Below are 24,390 nucleotides of genomic sequence, written 5' to 3' on the forward strand. Positions count from 1 at the left end.
CCAATAATAGTCTTTAGTCTGGTGACAGGGACTGGTTTAGCACAGACCAAGGCAGCCAGCAGCGCAGGTTCAATTCCTGTACCAGCCTCCCCGAACAGACGCCGGAATGTGGCGACTAGGGGCTTTTCACAGTAACTTCATTTGAGCCTACTTGTGACAATTTTGTCACAAGCCTACTTGTGACGGTTTTAAACCGGCTTCGGCACGCCCCTGTGCCAGGATGGCACTACCAGGGCTCACAGGTGGCACTGCCAGGGTGCTAGGCTGGCAGTGCCAAGGTGCTCAGGTGCCTGGGGGAGTGCCATGGGGCCACCCTGCCCTTTCCCTGACCTCCTGGTTTCACCAATGGCTTGGGAGACCCCCCTCCCAGGTACTGTCACATTTGTGTGCACCAGTACTAAATGGCACCCTGGTAAGGTCTCCCAGGCACAGTTCATTTGGATGGCCAGGAACCGGGCAGGGTAGCACCCTGGCACTCCCCCTGGCACCTGGGTACCTTGGCGCATCCAGCCTGGTGACTACGGCGTCAGGTATTTAAATTAGTTGTAAGGCTCATTTAAATATGCAGATCTGGGGCGGGATTCTCCCCTACCCGGCGAGACGGGGGGTTCCGGCGTAATGGAGTGGCGGGAACCACTCCGGCGTCAGTCCGCCCCAAAGGTGCGGAAGTCTCCACACCTTTAGGGGCCAAGCCCTCACCTTGAGGGGCTAGGCCCGCGCCGGAGTGGTTTGCACTACACCGGCTGGCGGAAAGGCCTTTGGCGCCACGCCGGGCAATGCGGGTCGGTGCATGCGCGGGAGCATCAGAGGCTGCTGACGTCATCCCCGCGCATGCGCAGGGGAGGGGGTCTCTTCCGCCTCTGCCATAGTGAAGACCATGGCAAAGGTGTAAGAAAAAGAGTGCCCTCACGGCACAGGCCCGCCCGCGGATCGGTGGGCCCCGATCGCGGGCCAGGCCACCGTGGGGGCACCCCTAGGGGCCAGATGCCTCCGCCCAGACCGCCCCAGGACCCCGGAGCCTGCCCTCGCCGCCTTGTCCCGCCGTTCAAAAGGTGATTTAATCCACGCTGGCGGGACAGGCATTCCAGCAGCGGGGCTTCGGCCCATCACGGGCTGGAGAATTGGCGGGTGTGGGTCCGCCAACCGGCGCGGTGCGATTCCCGCCCCCGCTGACCGGCGCGCCGCGATTCCCGCCCCCCGCCGACCGGCGTGCCGCGATTCCCGCCCCCACCGAATCTCTGATGGCGGAGACTTCGGGACACGGCGGGGGCGGGATACACGCCAGCCCCCGCCGATTCTCCGACCCATCATGGGGCCAAAGTCCCGCTGCTAGGATGCCTGTCCCGCCGGCGTGGATTAAACCACCTACCTTACCGGCGGGACAAGGTGGCGCCGCGGGCGGGCTCCGGGGTCCTGGGGGGGGGGGGGTCGGGCCGATCTGGCCCCAGGGGGTGCCCCCGCGGTGGCCTGGCCCGCGATCAGGGCCCACCGATCCGCGGGCAGGCCTGTGCCGTGGGGGCGCTCTTTTCCTTCTGCCTTCGCCACGGTCTCCACCATGGCGGAGGCGGAAGAGACTCCCTCCACAGCGCATGCTCAGGGATGCCGTGTGTGGCTGCTAACGCTCCCGCGCATGCGCCGCCTGGCAATGTCATTTCCACGCCAGCTGGCAGGGCACTTCCGCCAGCTGGCAGGGCGGAAATCAGTCCGGCGCGGGCCTAGCCCCTCAAGGTTAGGGCTCGGCCCCCCAAGATGCGGAGGATTTCGCACCTTTGGGGCGGCGCAATGCCCGACTGATTTGCGCCGTTTTTGGCGCCAGTCGGCGGACATCGCGCCGAAACCGGAGAATTTCACCCACCATGTCCAATTCTAGTCACCGAGGTTCAGGGGAGAATCAGAATTTGAGATTCCTAGAGTGGCATTTAATGGATGCCAACTGGAGAGCTCACATCGCCACATTTAGGGAAGGCCTATCAAATTAACTGCCACTCAAACACTTAACTGTACAGTGTCAGGCCTTCCCAAGAATCCCGGGGTGAACGTCATGTTTAAAAAGCTGTTGGCTAATCAGAGGCAATGTACCAGGAAGACAGTGTCTGCTGTATGTACAAAACCCACTTGAGGCTCAGCAATGTCACTGCATCCCAGGACACAGGTGAGTGATAAGGAGATGGGGATCAGGGGGTGGGGGGTCAAGAAGTAGGGGGTTCGACAGCAAGGGCGGGATTGGCTTTTAGCAGACCCTACCCTTCCTGTTACTGGGGCCTCGATCAGGCACTGGGTGCCTTTGAACCAGGAATTCCCGCACAGGTTTGCTTCATGTCCTCCTTGCATGCTGAGCCCGCCCCCCCCACTCCCCCCCCCACCCCCCCCCCCCCCCCCCCCACCCCCCACCCCCCCCCCCCCCCCCCCCCCCCCACCCCCCTGCCGCTGGGTTATTACCAGAGGGAGCGGAATTTTATATCATAGAATTTACATTGCAGAAGGAGGCCATTCGGCCCATGAATTCTGCACCAGCTCTTGGAAAGAGCACCCCACTTAATCCCACACCTCCACCCTATCCCCGTAACCCAGTAACCCCACCTAACTAAGGGCAATTGAGCATGGCCAATCCACCTAACCCTGCACATCTTTGGACTGTGGGAGGAAACCGGAGCACCCTGAGGAAACCCACAGACACGTGGAGAACGTGCAGACTCTGCACAGACAGTGACCCAAGCCGGGAATCGAACCTGGGACCCTGGTGCTGTGAAGCAACTGTGCTAATCACTATGCTACCGTGAGACCTTTAAGTTACCGTTAATTGCTTAGTTAAGGGCCTCACTTTGCGGTGGGGTTGGAAGGCCACCCATGGGTTTTTCTACCACGGACTTGATCATGGTGAGCTGATAAATCCCACATTTTGAACATAGGTACAGGTGGAGGCCATTCAGCTCCCCCAAATGTGTTCTATAATTTGGGATAGGTATCAGGAAGTTCTTCTCCACAGAAGCGTGATCAAGACATGAAATTAATTTGCAGCTGCAGAAGTGGAGGCAAAGGCCCTGGGTTATTGTTTGGGTCGGTGAGATAGGATAAGCTGAATGGTCCTTCCCTCATCCCTAGCTATCGTTTGGATTGATTTACTTTTGGTATTTGAGGTAGATTGTAAATAGTATCATTCTGGGTATGGATTTGGATGTAGTTGATTGGTCAAGTTTTGTCACAATGAAATAAATGAACTTAGCTGGATCTGATTCATATATAGCAATATTTTTCCACTCTACCTGATATATCCAACTTGGGGTCTATGCTGCAAAAACCAGCGGTAAGAGACCTTGTCATCCCAGCCCACATCTCTGGGGTCTTTCCATAGTAGTCGGACCTGGTCTGTGGTGTCTCCTGTGTGCCAGAGTGCATTTCGGAGATGCTCACCTGGGCCGGTGTTTGACTTGACTGCCTAAAGGATCAGTTATGACAGGAAATTAAAACTATTACATGTATGGCATCGATCTCAGTAAGCAATTAAAAAGGTAAAATGTCAACGTTGAAAACATCTTTTGTTACCATACACAAATATATTTCCGATCACATTTGACATTTTAATTTTGTAAATATGAGGGGTTAGACCTAATAATTTAGGCCCAAGGGTAACGGGGTCAAATTAAAGCAAGTGACAACTTCAATTAACATTTATATTCAATATTCTCTAGGACACCACTTTGGTTGGAAGTTACAACTCCAGCAGCTTTCATCCTGTGGCAGAAGCGGCTAATCAGGGAAAACCAATTATGTGAATGTTAAATCCTCATAGCCCCAACCTGGCAGTGAATTTAAATAGTTAACTCCTTGGGTCAAACTAGCTGGAAGTATGTTGACTGTGTGTGACTTTGCAGGGGCAACTTATTTCAATACTTTTTTCCTCAAAACAACAGCTGGTCAAATGGGGGTTGCATTAAAGCAGCTCAAGGTTAAAACAATGTGAAAAACAGTTTTTAAGCAGAATTAGCGACATATTTGGGAAAGTAGTGGTCTCAATGTCAACCCATTCACAATGAAAAAGAGAGGGTTATAGTATAAAGGTATCTGGCATAGCAAGGGTTAACGTGGGACTGAGAAACAGTATCACCCTCAGTGTAATGTAAAGAGTCACACGACCTGAGACTAGAGTCAAGGTTGGACAGGACAGAGACCTGTGTAGAAGCAAGCATGGAGTTAGCTCATAGCTTGTCCTATATATACCCTCATATACATAGTTATGTGTCAATGAACAGTTAATGTTCAACCAAACAAGATTCAGAGCCTCTATGGGAGCCTTACTGAACAAACAACGGTTAGGTATGGGAGAGGTTAAAAAAGATAAACTGCGGATTTGGCATCAATCTACTGCAACCTAGTGCTCCCTCCTCCAACCCCGCCACCCCCACCCCAGCCACACGCTCACTCAAGGAAGCCACAACCTCTGTGTTGCTGATCACAAACTTTTGTTTTCTTCCCCTTTGATCATCGATTTCCCCTTCCAAGCCCTGATACCTTGTTCCCTCTCTCCACCCCTGCTATTAATGGAAAAACTGTGAAAGAAAATAATGTGAAGACAGAAAGTAACAAAGCTGGAAATTCCCATGTGCGTTTTTGCATTCAGCTGCTGTAATTTTTAGCAGATTATCGGAAGGAATCCCATTAACACCACTACTGTTGTAGCGATAAAGTGGGAGAGGCCCTGAGGAAGTTCCCAGCCAAAGCCTGTGCATAAGTAATAGGTGAAATGGTGACCAATTTGTACCCATATAAAGATTCCCAACATCCAGGATCGATTTTGGGGAAATGCATGGAAATCCTGATTTCAAGATTTATCTTAGCAAGGTGGTACTTGCTGGCATACTCGTCAGCTTGGATTATTCCAGTTTTTAATTTGGGAGACTATTAAAACTCCCTCAAAACCACTTTATTGTCCTTGGGGAAAATCCAAACAATTGGGACCAATTCTCAGTGTACCTTGAGCTGAATGCCAGGCTCAGCCACAGCACGGAACGGGGTGGCTTGCCAGTAGGTCTGCTCAGTCTGTTTCCACATCACCACATAGAAGCTGGAACTGTCCTGATATCCAAATATAAACCCAGCATAGTCGTCATCTGTCATCGTGTTTACGTGGAAGGTGCCTTCAAAATCGACTCCATTAAAAGCAGTATAACCTGTAAGGTTACAAAACTCAGCCGTCAGTTCCCACCGACCATTGTTCCTCTTTTGTGTAAATGCCCTAAAAACAGCAACGCTGAAATGTAGCGGACAATAAACCACATGGAAGTACGGAGAATTACACAGTATTTACAGGACAGAAACAGGCCACTCGGCCGAACTGGTCTTTGCCAATGTCTTTAATCCATCCAAGCCCCCACCCACCTTACATCACCCACCTTTCTTCCTGTCGCCCTCAGGTACTCAACTTGCTTCGTATTAAATGCATCCATGCAATTCACCTCAACTATTCTGTGTGGTAACAAATTCCACACTCGAGGTTTCTCCTGAATTCCTTATTGGATCTATTGGTAACTATCTGATATTTATTATGAACTAACCTATAACTTTCACATCAAATAACTAATAACGCATCGTGGTTTACTCCTGGCCGGGAATTTCCTCTCCTGTTTATGGTGATATACATCACCGTAAGTACACAAACGGTTAATGTACATACACTACACGTAGCTAGACCCTAGAGGGAACACCAGAGACATGACACACAGACACTGAACCAATAGGTCAGTAAGATAGGACACAACCAATGGGCAGTCACGATACACACCGAGGTGACACCACCACAGGAGGGCATTATACCAACCCATATAAAAAGGACACAACACACATGATCTTCCTCTTTCCAGTGGAGGCACTCAGTGAGCACAGACACAGGGTTAATTGAAACACATCACTCCCACCACGTGGATTGTAGCAGACTGGTTAGTCAGTGTGAGTAGCTATAGCAGGATTAACAGTAGCGTCGAATCCAAGTAGGAGAATTGTTAATAGTTCAATAAACGTGTTGAAGCTATTTCCAAGTCAGAACCTTCCTTTGTCAGAGTGCACATCAAGGAAGCAGCTAATGCTATGTCGAGAGCATAACAAAACATGATTCCAGGAATGGACTGTTAAATCCAAATAGCTCAACTCAACAAAACAGTGACAACCAGCAACAAAAGCCAGGCAAGATGATGTTCGGGATTCCGATTCCACAGCAGCTCCAGTACCAAGGCAATCTCAGTGAAAACTGCCGTTGGTTCCGGCAGAGATTCGAGTTCTACCTGGTAGCGTGCGACCTAGATGGCGTGGCGGATGCAGAGAAAATAAAGCTTCTACTTTCCATCGCAGGTCCAGAAGCAGCTGAAATCTTCCAGACCTTCAAATACTCAAATGGGGCAAAACAAGAGAGATTTCCAGGCAGTCCTGGACAAATTCCAAGAATTCTGCGAGGAACATACAAGAAGAAAAGGTAAAAGAGGCGCGAAAACTCACCACGAGGTAGGCTTGCAGCAACGAACGGCAGTTTTGAATTGCAGCCATCTTGGAAAAGGTGCTGCACATGCGCAGTTACGCGAAGAGCGCACAGAACGGGAAGGTCCATTTGCGCATGCGCGAGAACCAACGCATGCGCAATTGAGAACAAGGTACCAAGTAAAGGAACAGCGATATGCGCATGCGCAATCGCTTCCTACGCTCTACGTCACAAGCGTCATGACGTCAGATGCCCCGGACCACGCCCTCTAAAATGGGAAATGTCCCAAAACACACACAAAAAAATTTAAAGCCGTAAAATCCGGTTCTTTCACCTGGAACGACAGCACAATGCCTGAAATTCGACCAGTAGCTGAAAGTAACCTCCGCAGAACCCTGCAACAAGCAGTTAGCACCGCCCAAAGAGATGATACAGTCCTTGAAGACTATGACTCAGACCTTGAATTCTTCTTTGGACATCGTGAGTCCAATGCCAGCTCCGACACAAAACGTGATGATATGGTCTTGGAAGACAATGACTCAGATGAAGCTTTCACCTTGGGGGGCTACGCCAGTACCAAATCCGAACCGCAACTAGACGTGTTGCACACTGACGACCCCGACGATGAGTTCTTCGCATTTGAGGATCTTCAGCCCAGCAAATATGACATCCCGACTCGTGAGTGCAGGATTATGCTGCGGCCTGACACCAAGAGACAGAGAGCAGTACAAGTCCACAGAGAGCGGCCTGCTGCCACACAGATAGTGGTCCTCGCACCGCGAAGGGTCCCCGACTCCACACAGAGAGTGGTCCACGCACCACAAAGGGTCTCAGCCTCCACACAGAAAGCGATGAAAGACTCCACAGCGAGACAACTGCACGTCTCCACACAAGAAATGACTTGTGACACAAGCCTCCACAGCGAGCTCGTGGACAGACTCCACGATAGAAGCAATGCAAGACTCCAAAGTGCATGACCAAGACCATGAGGGTCTAGCAACCTCCTCTGGGCAACCAGCAGCAGACAATGCAAATCTACCACGCTCAAGTGAACAACAGAAAGACTATGACAGTCTGCCATGCTCAAGTGTACAGCAAGCAGACTATGACAGTCTACCATGCTCCAGTGAACAAGAAGAAGACTCTGACAGTCTATCCAGCTCAAGTGAACGACAAGAAGACACTGAGGATCTACCCACTGTATGTGCGACAAGTGACGACGGCATCCCACTTTCCATACCAGATGTGTAATGTGACAGACCTCAGCTAGAATGTACAGAGGCACTCGACAATCACAGTGAGACTACTGGTGACTCCAGTGACACCACGTTACTTCAAACCTCACTCGCTCGAGTGAGCGAGCAAGCAAATGCATTCCTGACTGTTTTGACCCCGGACGGGGAGCATCACGAAACTTCAGAAGATTCAAGTGAACCTGAAATGACTCCGGACGTGGAGCATCAATAACTCTCGACGGGGAACAAACAAGAAATCTCGGCTGACTCAAGTGAACCTGCAGTGACTCCGGACGGGGAGTATCAAGAAGCCAAAGCTGATTCAAGTAAGCCGGACATGACTCCAGACGGGGAGCGCCGCAAACTCAGTGACGGCACGCTCAAGGAGACAGCAGATGCCACGAAGGACGCTGACACGAGTAACTGTGTGAAGGACTCGTATTATCCACAGAGTGTGGTCCTTGAGCGCAGCAAACACGGCAACAAAACCAACCACAACAACAACATCAAAGACAATAGCAAGAAGCGTACCAAAGGCAACAGCGTCGACAACAAGCACGACAAAAACAACACCAATGGAACTATGACTGGTATGACATGGTACAACTCTGCCCATGAGGGGCACTGTTACTGCTCAGCTCAGTACAATGACATGCCATGGCAGGACGATGCATCTTACCAATTCACGTTTGCTGCACTACCAACAGGCAACCTGGCTTTCAGGACAGATGCCATCAAGAATTACCACCACAAGCATCGAAAGAAAAAGAAAGAGTCCAAATCAGCCAACAAAGTGATGTGACCACTTCTTGGTTCCTTCAGCACACGGACACTGATGGCGTTTACAATGTAATGCCACCATCAACATCACCAACTCACCAACCAAACAAGAAAGCCACTCGACCATAATAATTAGTGAATGTTGGACTCATGCATATGATTTGGACTTATTGTTTAATGATCACTGTTATCATAACTTGTACAGAGTATCACTCATCTACCGAGTTTGTCCAATTTTCTTTAACACTGTACAGAAAATATGTAACACGAAAAAAGGGGGGATGTGGTGATATACATCACTGTAAGTACACAAAGGGTTAATGTGGGCACGGGAGCAATAGGTCAGAAGGTGAGAGCATTGAGGGAGAACTAGGGAATAGGGACAGTGTGGCTCTGAGGCAGAGCAGACGGGGAGAAGTTGCTGAACACAGCGGGTCTGGTGGCCTGAAGTGCATATGTTTTAATGCAAGGAGCATTACGGGTAAGGCAGATGAACTTAGAGCTTGGATTACTACTTGGAACTATGATGTTGTTGCCATTACAGAGACCTGGTTGAGGGAAGGGCAGGATTGGCAGCTAAACGTTCCAGGATTTAGATGTTTCAGGCGGGATAGAGGGGGATGTAAAAGGGGAGGCGGAGTTGCGCTACTTGTTCGGGAGAATATCACAGCTATACTGCGAGAGGACACCTCAGAGGGCAGTGAGGCTATATGGGTAGAGATCAGGAATAAGAAGGGTGCAGTCACAATGTTGGGGGTATACTACAGGCCTCCCAACAGCCAGCGGGAGATAGAGGAGCAGATAGGTAGACAGATTTTGGAAAAGAGTAAAAACAACAGGGTTGTGGTGATGGGAGACTTCAACTTCCCCAATATTGACTGGGACTCACTTAGTGCCAGGGGCTTAGACGGGGCGGAGTTTGTAAGGAGCATCCAGGAGGGCTTCTTAAAACAATATGTAAACAGTCCAATTAGGGAAGGGGCGGTACTGGACCTGGTATTGGGGAATGAGCTCGGCCAGGTGGTAGATGTTTCAGTAGGGGAGCATTTCGGTAACAGTGACCACAATTCAGTAAGTTTTAAAGTACTGGTGGACAAGGATAAGAGTGGTCCGAGGATGAATGTGCTAAATTGGGGGAAGGCTAATTATAACAATATTAGGCGGGAACTGAAGAACATAGATTGGGGGCGGATGTTTGAGGGCAAATCAACATCTGACATGTGGGAGGCTTTCAAGTGTCAGTTGAAAGGAATACAGGACAGGCATGTTCCTGTGAGGAAGAAAGATAAATACGGCAATTTTCGGGAACCTTGGATGACGAGTGATATTGTAGGCCTCGTCAAAAAGAAAAAGGAGGCATTTGTCAGGGCTAAAAGGCTGGGAACAGACGAAGCCAGTGTGGCATATAAGGAAAGTAGGAAGGAACTTAAGCAAGGAGTCAGGAGGGCTAGAAGGGGTCATGAAAAGTCATTGGCAAATAGGGTTAAGGAAAATCCCAAGGCTTTTTACACGTACATAAAAAGCAAGAGGGTAGCCAGGGAAAGGGTTGGCCCACTGAAGGATAGGCAAGGGAATCTATGTGTGGAGCCAGAGGAAATGGGCGAGGTACTAAATGAATACTTTGCATCAGTATTCACCAAAGAGAAGGAATTGGTAGATGTTGAGTCTGGAGAAGGGGGTGTAGATAGCCTGGGTCACATTGTGATCCAAAAAGACGAGGTGTTGGGTGTCTTAAAAAATATTAAGGTAGATAGGTCCCCAGGGCCTGATGGGATCTACCCCAGAATACTGAAGGAGGCTGGAGAGGAAATTGCTGAGGCCTTGACAGAAATCTTTGGATCCTCGCTGTCTTCAGGGGATGTCCCGGAGGACTGGAGAATAGCCAATGTTGTTCCTCTGTTTAAGAAGGGTAGCAAGGATAATCCCGGGAACTACAGGCCGGTGAGCCTTACTTCAGTGGCAGGGAAATTACTGGAGAGAATTCTTCGAGACAGGATCTACTCCCATTTGGAAGCAAATGGATGTATTAGTGAGAGGCAGCACGGTTTTGTGAAGGGGAGGTCGTGTCTCACTAACTTGATAGAGTTTTTCGAGGAGGTCACTAAGATGATTGATGCAGGTAGGGCAGTAGATGTTGTCTATATGGACCTCAGTAAGGCCTTTGACAAGGTCCCTCATGGTAGACTAGTACAAAAGGCGAAGTCACACGGGATCAGGGGTGAACTGGCAAGGTGGATACAGAACTGGCTAGGCCATAGAAGGCAGAGGGTAGCAATGGAGGGATGCTTTTCTAATTGGAGGGCTGTGACCAGTGGTGTTCCACAGGGATCAGTGCTGGGACCTTTGCTCTTTGTAGTATATATAAATGATTTGGAGGAAAATGTAACTGGTCTGATTAGTAAGTTTGCAGACGACACAAAGGTTGGTGGAATTGCGGATAGCGATGAGGACTGTCTGAGGATACAGCAGGATTTAGGTTGTCTGGAGACTTGGGCGGAGAGATGGCAGATGGAGTTTAATCCGGACAAATGTGAGGTAATGCATTTTGGAAGGGCTAATGCAGGTAGGGAATATACAGTGAATGGTAGAACCCTCAAGTGTATTGAAAGTCAAAGAGATCTAGGAGTACAGGTCCACAGGTCATTGAAAGGGGCAACACAGGTGGAGAAGGTAGTCAAGAAGGCATACGGCATGCTTGCCTTCATTGGCCGGGGCATTGAGTATAAGAATTGGCAAGTCATGTTGCAGCTGTATAGAACCTTAGTTAGGCCACACTTGGAGTATAGTGTTCAATTCTGGTCGCCACACTACCAGAAGGATGTGGAGGCTTTAGAGAGGGTGCAGAAGAGATTGACCAGAATGTTGCCTGGTATGGAGGGCATAAGCTATGAGGAGCGATTGAATAAACTCGGTTTGTTCTCACTGGAACGAAGGAGGTTGAGGGGCGACCTGATAGAGGTATACAAAATTATGAGGGGCATAGACAGAGTGGATAGTCAGAGGCTTTTCCCCAGGGTAGAGGGGCCAATTACTAGGGGGCATAGGTTTAAGGTGAGAGGGGCAAGGTTTAGAGTAGATGTACGAGGCAAGTTTTTTACGCAGAGGGTAGTGAGTGCCTGGAACTCACTACCGGAGGAGGTAGTGGAAGCAGGGACGATAGGGACATTTAAGGGGCATCTTGACAAATATATGAATAGGATGGGAATAGAAGGATACGGACCCAGGAAGTGTAGAAGATTGTAGTTTAGTCGGGCAGTATGGTCGGCACGGGCTTGGAGGGCCGAAGGGCCTGTTCCTGTGCTGTACATTTCTTTGTTCTTGTTTGTTCTTTGTACATACACTATACCTAGCTAGACACTAGAGGGAACACCAGAGACATGACACACAGACATTGAACCAATAGGTCAGTAAATTAGGACACAACCAATGGGCAGTCACGATACACACCGAGGTGACACCACCACAGGAGGGCATTACACCAACCCATATAAAAAGGACACAACACACATGATCTTCCTCTTTCCAGTGGAGACTCTCAGTGAGCACAGACACAGGGTTGATTGAAACACATCACTCCCACCACGTGGATTGTAGCAGACTCCTTAGTCAGTGTGAGTAGCTGGATTAACAGTAGCGTCGAATCCAAGTAGGAGAATTATTAATAGTTCAATAAACGTGTTGAAGCTATCTCCAAGTCTGAACCTTCCTTTGTCAGAGTGCACAGCAAGGAAGCAGCTTATGCTACGTCAAGAGCATAACAATCTTACTATGGCCGGGAATTTCCTCTCCTTTTTGTCGGACGGGTTTGGCGATGGGAGCCAAAAATCTTACAAGAGCTCTCAAATAGTGTTTCATGACAACATAAATTTATGATGTGATTGTCCCCCCAGCCACTGTTAGTGACGGGCACGTTTTCTGACGTTAAATGTTGGGAGCATCATTCGAATGCATCAGCATCTAATTATCCAGCCTCAATGCCGAAATCATCCCCCACCCACACCGCAGAAAATCCATCCATGGCGGCGTGATGGCAGTATAGTGTGAATCATGACTGGTCTTCGAAGGCATGGAGCTGCTGAGCAGACCTCCCAGGGAAGCTCAGATGTGGGCAGCACTTGGGGGGAAGATTTAGATTTAGTTTTATTGTCACGCGTACCGAGGTACAGTGAAAAATATTGTTCTGCGTACAGCCCAGGCAGATTGTTCAATACATTACATTATATTCTGCAGTCTCTCCTTCCTTCCCTATGTATGGTATGTGATGTCTGTATAGCATGCAAGAAACAATATGTTTCATTGTATACTAATACACGTGACAATAATAAATCAAATCAAAAATATAAGACATATGCTATATACGCAATGTAAACACAAAGACACAGAGGGCGAAGCATACCGAAAATAGTGCTACAAGAGTTGAGAAGATGAAGATGATTGGGGAGATCAGTTCAGTCCATAAGAGGGTCATTCAGATCAGTCCATAAGAGGGTTGTTTATGAGTCTGGTAACAGCGGGGAAGAAACTCTTTTTGAACCTTTTAGTGCGTGTTCTCAGACTTTTGTATCTTCTACCTAATGGAAGAGGTTGGAAGAAAGAATAAGCTGGGCGGGAGGGGTTTTTGATTATGCTTCCCGCCCAAGGCAGCGGGAGGTGTAGACAGAGCCAATGGGCTGGGAGGCGGGTTTGCGTGATGGACTGACTGTGTTCACGACTCTGTAGTTTCTTATGGTCTTGGGCCGAGCAGTTGTGATGCAGCCAGATAGGATGCTTTCTATGGTGCATCTGTAAAAATTGGTAAGAGTCAATGTTGAGCCAAATTTCCTTAGTTTCCTAATGAAGTATATGCTTTGTTGTGCTTTCTTGGTCGTAGCGTCAACGTGGGTGGACCAGGATCGATTGTTGGTGATGTGCGCACCTAGGAATTTGAAGCTGTCAACCATCTCCACCTTTGCACCATTGATACAGACAGGGGTGTGTACGACACTTCGTTTCCTGAAGTCGATGACCAGCTCCTTCGTTTTGGTGACATTGAGGGAGAGATTGTTGTCGTCGCACCATGCCACTAGGTTCCCTATCTTCCTCCTGTACTCTGACTCCTCGTTGTTTGAGATCTGATCCACTACAGTCGTGTCATCAGAAAATTTGTAGATGGGAGTTGGAGCCGTATTTTGCCACACAGTCATGTGTGTATAGGGAGTATATTAGGGGGTTAAGTATGCAGCCTTGCAGGGCCCCGGGATTGAGGACTATCATGGAGGAGATGTCATTGTTTATCATTAATTATTGTAGTCTATGGGTCAGGAAGTCGAGGATTCAGTTGCAGATGGAGGAGCCAAGTCCTAGATTTTAGAGTTTGAATATGAACTTGGCTGGGATTATGATGTTGAAGACGGAGCTATAGTTCTTGTTGTCGAGATGCTCTAGGAATGAATGTAGGGCCAGGGAGATGGCGTCTGCTGTAGACCGGTTGTGGCTGTATGCAAATTTCAGTGGATCAAGGCATTCTGGGAGTATGGAGTTGATGTGTCTCATGACCAACTTCTCAAAGCACTTCATAATGATGGATGTCAAGGCCACTGGATGGTAGGCGTTGAGTCATGTTGCCTGGTTCTTCTTTGGCACCATTATGATGGTGGTCTTCTTGAAGCAGGGGGGAAACTCGGAACGGAGTAGGGAGAGGTTAAAAATCTCTGCGAACACACCCGCCAGTTGGTCCGGACAGGATCTGAGTGCACGACCATAGACTCCGTCAGGACCTGTTGCTTACTGTGGGTTCACTTTCAAGAAGGCCAATCTGACTTCTGAGGCTGTGATGGTAGGTAAGGGGGCGCCCAAGACTTTGGGGAAAGTTGACAACTTTTTGTAGGCTTCCTGCTCGAAACGAGCAGAGAATGCATTGAGTTCATCGGGGAGGGGTGCTCTGTTCCCGGAGATTCTACTCGGCTTTGCTTTGTAGCCCATTATATTGTTTAAACCTTGCCACAACTGATGTGGGTCCATCTCGTTAGTCTGGGACTCTAGCTTAGTTTGGTATTGTCTCTTGGCGGAGGTCGTGCCTAGATTTCTTGCATAGGTCAGGGTTGCCTGTCTTGAACACCTCAGACCTGGACTTCAGTAGGGAGTGTTACTCCTGGTTAAACCATGGTTTCCGGTTGGGAAACACACATACTATCTTCTTTGGCACGCAATCTTCAACACCCTTACTGATGAAGTCTGTGATGGTGGTGGTATACTCATCTAGGTTGGCTGCTGAGTTTTTGAATATGGACCAGTCCACTGACTCCAAGCAGTCTCATTGGAGCTCTTCCGTTGCCTTGGACCAGCATTGCACGACCTTCTTAATCGGATTCTCTCGCTTAAATTTCTGCTTATATAGTGGGAGAAGTCTTGTGGTCCGATATTCCGAAGTGCGGTCGGGGGATGGATCGGTAGGTGCCCTTGATGTTTGTGCAGCAGTGGCCAAGGATGTTGGGGCCCCTGGTGGGACAGGAGTGTGTTGTTGGAACTTTGGCAAGATACTCTTGAGGTTGGCCTGGTTGAGGTCCCCGACCACGATGAACAAGGCCTCGGTTATGAGGATCATGCCTGGGCACTACCTGGGCACTGCCTGAGCAGTTCCGGGAGCAGTGCCCAGGCAGTCCCAGAGGGCTGTGCCAGGGGACAGTGCCCAGGGTTCCTTGTGAACTCTTTTGCACTGGGGCAGCCTTTACAACTGGCGCCCCAATTTTCGAGGGCCTCAGTAGCTGGTGGGGTGGGTGAATCAGAGGCTGCCCTGCCGGCGTTATGTCATGGGACTGCTCCCTTTAAGTTTTTTATTCTAAGTGCAGGACTATACGGCGGAGAAAATTCCGCCCTATCTTTTGGGCAAATCTTTACTCCCTCTTGCTGACAGGTTTAAGAACATAAGAACTAGGAACAGGAGTAGGCCATCTGGCCCCTCGAGCCTGCTCTGCCATTTAATGAGATCATGGCTGATCTTTGTGGACTCAGCTCCACTCTCCGGCCCGAACACCATATCCCCGAATCCCTTTATTCTTTAGAAAGGTATCTATCCTTTTCTTAAAAACGTTCAAAGAAGGAGCCTCAACTGCTTCACTGGGCAAGGAATTCCAGAGATTCACAACCCTTTGGGTGAAGGAGTTCCTCCTAAACTCGGTCCTAAATCTACTTCCCCTTATTTTGAGGCTATGCCCCCTAGTTCTGCTTTCCCCGACCAGTGGAAACAACCTGCCCGCATCTATCCTATCTATTCCCTTCATAATGTTATATGTTTCAATAAGATCCCCCCGCATTCTTCTAAACTCCAATGAGTACAGTCCCAGTCTATTCAACCTCTCGTCAAAATCTAATCCCCTAAACTCTGGGATCAACCTAGTGAATCTCCTCTGCACTCCCTCCAGTGCCAATATGTCCTTTCTCAGGTAAGGAGACCAAAACTGAACACAATACTCCAGATGTGGCCTCACCAACACCTTATACAATTGCAGCATAACCTCCCTAGTCTTGAACTCCATCCCTCTAGCAATGAAAGACAAAACTCGATTAGCCTTCTTAATCACCTGTTGCACCTGCACACCAACTTTTTGCGACTCGTGCACCAGCACACCCAGGTCCCTCTGCACAGTAGCATGTTTTAACATCTTACCGTTTAAATAATAATCCATTCTGCTGTTATTCCTCCCAAAATGGATAGCCTCACACTTTGCAACATTGAATTCCATCTGCCAGACCCTAGCCCATTCACCTAACCTATCCAAATCCTTCTGCAGACTTCCGGTATCCTCTGCACTTTTTGCTTTACCACTCATCTTAGTGTCGTCTGCAAACTTTGCCACATTGCACTTGGTCCCCAACTCCAAATCATCTATGTAAATTGTGAACAACTGCGGGCCCAACACTGATCCTTGAGGGACCCCACTAGTTACAGGTTGCCAACCAGAGAAACACCCATTTATCCCCACTCTCTGCTTTCTGTTAGTTAACCAATCCTCTACCCATGCTACCACTTTACCCTCAATGCCATGCATCTTTAGTTTATGCAGCAACCTTTTGTGTGGCACCTTGTCAAAAGTTTTCTGGAAATCCAGATATACCACATCCATTGCTCCCCGTTATCTACTGCACTGGTAACGTCCTCAAAAAATTCTACCAAATTAGTCAGACACGACCTACCCTTTATGAACCCATGCTGCGTCTGCCCAATGGGACAATTTCCCTCCAGGTGCCCCGCTATTTCCTCCTTAATGATAGATTCCAGCATTTTCCCTACAACCGAAGTTAAGTTTACCGGCCTATAATTTGTAGGTGACGGTGGCCTAGACAATGCTCCGGATGGCCTTCCGCCCTGTTTCTGTGAACATTTTTATGAGGTGTTAACTCAGGCGAAACCACAGGCCAAGCAAGAGCATAGGTTCAACCATGAACCAGGAAACCTTTGCCTTGAAGTTCAGCGGAGTGGTGTAAAAGCCTCCAGAATTCGCAGTGTGAACCAGCTAATCTGTAAACCCGCAGAAAAGAGACGAGCAGTGGGATTGAAACAGAAGAACCAAGAAAAGTGAAGAACAGGGATTGTCGAAGGTGAAGGATGATTATCTACAGAGAGGAGTTACAGCGGAATAGAGGCATACATTTACTCGTGTTAAAACCATTTAGTTTATCACTTCCAAAGCAAGATGAAACCTCCTCAATATCTAATTGATTTGAGCTTTCTATTGGGTTTGATGGCTGTTATAGACTACCAATATTCTAATGCTGAAATAAGGATGTCTATAAACTGAAATATGCTGTATGATTTCACATACCAACTGCCAGGCCTGGATCACTGTTCATCGTCTGTACAATTTCCATACCCTGTAATGAATCAATTGGTTACGGAAGACAACAACTTGCATTTACATTGCACATTTAATGCATTTCACAGGAATGATTATCAAACAAAATTTGACACCGAGCCACATAAGTAGATTCTAAGACAGTGACCAAAAACTAGGTCTTAACCAGTGCCTTAGAGGAAGGCAGGGAGAGAAGGAGAGCAGCGGAGAGGGTCAGGAAGGGGATTTGAGAGCTTGGAGCTCAGCATTTGAAGGCATGGCTGCCAATGATGGAGCGATGGAAATTGGGGATGTACATTTTTTAAAAAATATATATATTTATTAAAGTTTTTTAACACAATTTTTCTCCCTTAAAAACAATAAACCCCGCCCCCCCGTAACAAAAAAAAAAGCGAGAAATCACCAAATTATATATTTACACAGCTTTGTACACTGGCCCTCACCCGTACGTGCCAGTTTCCCCAACCCTTCATGTTATCTCTTGCTCATCCACCCTCCCAGGCAGTCCCCCCCCCCCCCTCCCAGGACGTCCCCTCCACCCGCCCCCACCCCCCAAGATTGCTGCTGCTGCTGACCGACCTTCCTCTAACGCACCGCGAGATAGTCTAGCAACGGTTGCCACCGCCTGTAGAACCCCTGCGCAGACTCTCTCAAGGCAAACTTAATCCTCTCCAACTTTATGAACCCAGCCATATCATTTATCCAGGCCTCCAGGCTGGGGGGCTTCGCCTCCTTCCACATTAGCAAGATCCTTCGCCGGGCTACTAGGGGTGCAAAGGCCAGAATGCCGGCCTCTTTCGCCTCCTGCACTCCCGGTTCGTTCACTACTCCAAATATTGCTAGCCCCCAGCTTGGCTTGACCCGGACTTTCACCACCTGAGATATTGCTCCGCCACTCCTCTCCAGAACCCCTCCAGTGCCGGGCATGACCAAAACATATGGACATGGTTCGCCGGGCTCCCTGAGCACCTTCCACATCTGTCCTCAACCCCAAAGAACCTACTCAACCTCGCCCCCGTCAGGTGCGCTCTGTGGACCACCTTAAATTGTATCAGGCTGAGCCTGGCACACGAGGAGGAGGAATTAATCCTACCTAGGGCATCAGCCCACAGACCTTCCTCGATCTCCTCCCCCAGCTCCTCCTCCCATTTACCCTTCAACTCTTCTACCAGTGCTTCCCCCTCTTCTTTCAACTCCTGGTGTATTTCCGACACCTTGCCCTCCCCGACCCATACACCCGAGATCACCCTATCTTGAACTTCTTGTGCCGGGAGCAACAGGAATTCCCTCACCTGTCGCCTCACAAAAGTCCTCACCTGCATATATCTAAATGCATTTCCCGGGGGTATTGGGGATGTACATTGCGGAGATACCAGCAATCTGTGGGACTGTAGGAGGTTACAGAGGTAGGGAGGGGAGAGGCCAGGGAAGGATTTGAAAACAAGAATGAGAGCTTTAAAATCAATGAGGTGTCAATGCTGATCAGCGAACCCAGTGGTGGACATGACTTGATGCGACCTAGGATGCGGACAACGGAGTTTTGAAAGAGTTTAAGATTACTGGAAGTAAAAATTAGAAGCCAGTCAGAAGAATATTGGAATAGTTGAATGTGAAGGTAACAAATTCATTGATTACACTTATAACACCTTGAAAGTAGCAAGATGTCACTTCACAAGAGCATTATCAGACAAAATTTGGCTGAAAACTTGGTCAAAGAGGTATGATTTCAAACAGCATCAATAGAGAGGTAGTGAGAGGGAGATGTTTATAAGGAGGGAATTGTGGAGCTCAACAATGACAAAGATGTTTAGGGAGGGGCTTCAGGGCGAGACAGCTGCCAATTCTTAGGGCAGAATCTTACCAAAAAACGGCAAAGTTTCAGTTCCGGCAAGAGAAACAGTGTGAATCCTGGTGACAGAGTCGACAGGATTGCTCACGGGATGTTACGCCTCTTAAAGAAATGTTTTTCTTCCCACGAGAATCACACCGTGCTTTTGATGGCCTCCAGCTGATTTGCTCTCCCGGGGAAACTTATTCACTTCAATCACTTTGACGCTTCCCCAGCACTGCCCAGCACTTGTTCCAGAGCCACTCAGCACAATGGCAGCACGAAAGCCAGCACCACACTGACCAGACTTCTGGATGCAGAAGAGGCGGGAAGTACAGTACCCGCACTCCAGGAAGCGGCCCACCAGCAAAATGACCACCCACGCCTGGAAGGCAATAGCTGCATTGGTGAGTGCCAGCTTTCTCTAGAAGAGGATGGGGCAGCAGTGCAGGAAGAATATGAATGACCTTCTTCGCGGAGCCAGGCTAAGTCTGCCACCTCCAGTCTCTTACTGCACACCCTCCACCCACCACTTGCACCTCCAAGGCGATATCTCACCCAGTCACCTTGCGGTTGCCCGCAAGTGACGAGGCCCTCTTCTCTGCCACTCCACCCCCATGCTGCCCCCCAGTGTTAGCTCTAGTCCTCAGAACCCTGCTCCCATTCCAGGCCCACAAATGCCACTTCTCAACCATCTGAACTGGCAGGACTCCGGCTTACACTCTCCCTATCTGTGCCTCCACAGGACAAACTCAAGCACAAATGGCGTGAGAGGGCACAGCTCGCCGGAATGATGCAGGAGCTCCGTAACCTGACCCAGCATGAGCAAAGATCCCTTCAACTGACTGGGACGGCGCCTGACCGTCCCTGCATTGATGGACAAGTGGAGGCAGCGGCAAAAGTGAGAACCCTGAGGACAAACAATCATTCCTCAAACCCCCACTATGTACTAATTACATCTCCCTTCCCTTTCAGGGCATCAGCCGAGCAGCCCAGACCATTCTGGTCCCGCTTGAATGGCCAGACCTGAGCAGCTCTGAGGGAGACCTCTCAGATATAACCACAGAAGAGGCGCCACAGCTGTCACTCGCACCCTCCACCAACGCAGATACTCACACCTCGGTGGGATTGAGTAGTGGGCAGTCACTAACTGATGAGCATCTCATAGCTTAAGATCCACAGCAGGTGGATACAGGGACGTCCCAGGGAACTGGCACTCGGATGGATGCTGGGGCACTGGACACTGCTGAGCCCCTGGCCGATGACATGCCCCTAGGTCCAATCATCCCCGAGCTGATGGAACTGCAAAGACAGAGTCACGAGAATCAGGAAAAGATGATAGCATTGCTCCTTCGGCTGCAAGACGACTGGAGGAGTCCCATCACCTTCTGACTGAGGAGGTGCTGCCGTCAATGCAACACAATAAGCTCAGCACTGCAAGGGTGGCATCCACTAGAACATACAGTGCTGAAGGAGGCCATTCGGCCTATCGAGTCTGCACCGACCCACTTAAGCCCTCACTTCTACCCTATCCCCGTAACCCAATAACCCCTCCTAACCTTTCTTTTTGGTCACTAAGGGCAATTTATCATGGCCAATCCACCTATCCTGCACATCTTTGGACTGTGGGAGGAAACCAGAACACCCGGAGGAAACCCACGCAGACACGGGGAGAACGTGCAGACTCCACACAGACAGTGATCCAGCGGGGAATCGAACCTGGGACCCTGGCGCTGTGAAGCCACAGTGCTATCCACTTGTGCTACCGTGCTGCCCGAACCCACTGTTGAGACCTTGACGCAGACTTGTACTACATTATCATAGATTATCATAGAATTTACAGTGCAGAAGGAGGCCATTCGGCCCATCGAGTCTGCACCGGCTCTTGGAAAGAGCACCCTACCCAAGGTCCACACCTCCACCCTATCCCCATAACCCAGTAATCCCACCCAACACTAAGGGCAATTTTGGACACTAAGGGCAATTTAGCATGGCCAATCCACCTAACCTGCACATCTTTGGACTGTGGGAGGAAACCGGAGCACCCGGGGGAAACTCACGCACACACGGGGAGGATGTGCAGACTTCGCACAGACAGTGACCCAAGCCGGAATCGAACCTGGGACCCTGGAGCTGTGAAGCAATTGTGCTATCCACAAGGCTACCGTGCTGCCACATGGCGAGGGATATCCGCTTCATGGCTCAGCTCATTACCTCCATGTCTGCAGGCTTCAACTGCGTGATGCAGGCACCGGTGGGAATCCATGACTGTCGGAGGCGGGGCTTCTGGATCTCATTTTGTTCACCACCATATCCCCCACCCTGTCATTTAATGGGGCCAAGATCCGCAAACCCCCACACACACATGGCCCCTCATCCATATGCAGTGTGAGAATAGCACTGCTATCCCTCTGCAAACTCCCACACTCTGAGGATGCACGGCTGCTGGCAACATCCACCACCCCATTCCTCCCCCCTGCCCCAGCAGCATCAACACTCGGGCCTCTCATAGCAGCCACTCTTTCTTCAGTGATGAGGATGCAATGGGCTAACTAAGTGTAGAGAGGCTGCCCCCTCCAGAGGTGAGATGGATGAACACACCAGGACCCCGGACCTCGAAGGGGGCTGTAGCAGATGAGAGTTCGTCCTGCGTCTCTAAACTGGGAGCCGCCCCCCGCACCCCCACTCATGATAAGCCCTTTCCTTTTCAGGCAATAGTCAGACATATCACTGAGGAATAGAGGAGCATCGCTCTGTCCTCAATGCAAGTCATCAACATTCTCATGAAGAGTCCGGCCAATGGCTTTAGCGCCCTGCCCATGGAATCGGGCACCATCACAGAAACCTACTGCTGGCACCACATTAATGATGCGATCAGAGTCCCCAGAGATAGTCCTACTTAACCTGACCTTGAGGCGATGATGGCATCCCTAGCCCAACAACCCAAGAGAGCCCTGCCATGGCCCGAGGTCCGTCCTCCTCTTCCTCCACATGTTGACTGACCCTCACTGTCTTCCTCGACCTCCTGCTCATCCGAGGAGATGCGGCGTACATCCATCTCCTCCTGGTCCAGGTGGTCTCCCCTCTGCAGCGGCAAGTTGTGGAAAATGCAGCAGACCACAATTAAGGGACATTCTCTGGGGGCTGTATTGTAGGTCATTCTCCCCCCCCCCCCGCCCCCTGGCAGCATCCACCTGACCCCCCCCCCCCCCCCCCCCCCCCCCCCCGCAACCGCCTGCTTGACCAGCACACATGTTGAGGCATGAGCCTTGTTATAGCAAGTCCCGCAACAGTTTGTGGCCTCCACGCTGACATTATCAGCCATCTCCTCAACTCCTGAGAGGGTACCCCTTATCCCTAAGGAGCCTTCCCTCCAGCTGCTGCTCCACCTCAAAACTTTCTGGGATCTGTGAGCACCCCAGGATGTAACTATCATGGAAGCTCCCTGGGAAACGGGTGCACACTTGCATGATTATCACAGACGATCTGGACGTTGAGGAAGTGGAATCCCTTGCAGTTCATAAATGGCGCTGCATGACATCATGGAAACCGCAGGGCCTCATGGGCGCAGTCTATCACACCTTGCAGCTGCGTCATTTCCGCAAAGCAGGCGAAGCCCACAATCCTCTCATCTTGGCTCTCGTGGTTCTGCTGAAATTTATATACATGTGGGCCCTCACATAAAGAACATCTGTCATCTTCCTGCTACATTTGTATGAAGCTGACTGGGAGATACCACACACACGTCCTGCCCTGAAATGAGCCGCTCACATAGACGTTCAGAGCAGCGGTGACTTGAAGGGCCACAGGCAGTGGATGTCCACCCATTCCATGTGGTGCCAGCTGTTGAAGGACTTGGTAAAGGTGGTCCACCATCCCAGGGACAGGCGTAGTCTTCTCCAGCACTGTGGCTCTGACATCTGTAGGTAGGAAGTCCGACGTTGAATGAAGCTTTGCCAGTGCAGTCTAAAACAGAGCTGTTCCTTTTGTGGTGCAGCTCCCTGTGCAGCTGTGGGCACAGCCTCCCTCTCTTCAGCGGGGTGCCAGTCTTGACCGCGATCAGCAGCACGTCGCTGTCTCTGCTGCTGCTCTAACACAAGTAGTTAGAAACACCAACTCGACAGGCTCCATGATTCCCCAGAATCATGCACTGAAAAGAGAAGAAAACCAAACTGAGGATTCCTGAGAAAACCCTGGCCCTCAGCCCGCTACTCCTATGGGATCACCACCACGCGCTTCCCCCTTAGCGAGTGCCTCTCCACTAAACCTCACACTCTCCCTTCTCACACTAACATCTCCCCACATCTATCCCTCAACTCCCCCAGGATTATGTCCCCCCCCCCCCCCTACAATTCCTTGTGCTGACAGAGCTATTGAGTAGATGCATGGAACCAACCTCCGCATCCGCATGCGGTACCCAAAGCTCCCCGTCAGACCTGTAACGGGGTGAGTGATGATCGACTTTACCATGAAACCTTGCTTTGGGGTTCACACCAGTGTATCCTGTGTGATGTAAACTCTTGTATGAGTATTGAGGTTCAATGCTTGGGACTCAATCAGTGGCAGTGATCTTTAGCTCTGCACCTTTCATTTGCACATTTGTGTTGTCAATGAAGGGTGAAATTGCATTGCAACCAATGGAATGTCTCTTGTGATAGACGGGGCACAGCTGTTTTGAGTGAAGCCTGTAATTAGCATGACAAGCACATATCTAGAGGGCACCCTCAATCTCCCATTTCAGAGCTCTACACCCTTATTCCTGAGACATAATCTTCCTAGAGAAGTGGAATTGATATTTAATAGAGCTTAACCTCTTGGTCCTCAGAGCTCTACCTGAGTGTGCAGTTCGACTCACAGTGTAGTTGTGCTTCCCCAACGAGAGAGGGTCTTCATTCCTTGTGAGGCATGGAAGCAACCCATTCCTGAGTTGCCCACTTTGCCCTTGCTGCCTGCCTCTCTCGGGACCCCAATAACCTCACAATCACCTAGAGGCTTTTCACAGTAACTTCATTTGAAGCCTACTTGTGACAATAAGCGATTTTCATTTCATTTTCATTTCAAGGTAAGGCCAGCTAGCGGCCCCTCCCCCAAAGATTGAGTGACTGAACCGCAGCCCCAGCCCTGCGTTGAACTTACCAGTGCCCCCCATGTCCTCTTCGGAGCACCCTGAGCAGCGACAAGCCTGGAAAACCATGGTTGCCTGAGTGCCTCCCTCTGATATCCCCCTCGGAGCTGAGGCCGCCAGGTTAA

The 24,390-nt window shown here is 49.8% G+C and overlaps 1 protein-coding gene across 1 annotated transcript in view; it reads right to left on the reverse strand.

Annotated features, from left to right (window-relative positions):
* LOC140429232 (thrombospondin-4-like) overlaps positions 1–24,390 on the reverse strand; it is a 162,999-nt gene that overhangs the window by 22,319 nt on the left and 116,290 nt on the right. The window contains exons 18-20 of the mRNA XM_072515983.1: positions 17,283–17,331; positions 4,972–5,168; positions 3,264–3,436 (exon numbers count right to left, since the gene is read on the reverse strand). Coding sequence (XP_072372084.1) covers positions 3,264–3,436; positions 4,972–5,168; positions 17,283–17,331 — 419 coding nt within the window. The remainder of the gene's footprint in view (positions 1–3,263; positions 3,437–4,971; positions 5,169–17,282; positions 17,332–24,390) is intronic.

This window comes from Scyliorhinus torazame, chromosome 9, assembly GCF_047496885.1.
Source record: "Scyliorhinus torazame isolate Kashiwa2021f chromosome 9, sScyTor2.1, whole genome shotgun sequence".
In the NCBI taxonomy this organism is placed as follows: Eukaryota; Metazoa; Chordata; class Chondrichthyes; order Carcharhiniformes; family Scyliorhinidae; genus Scyliorhinus; species Scyliorhinus torazame.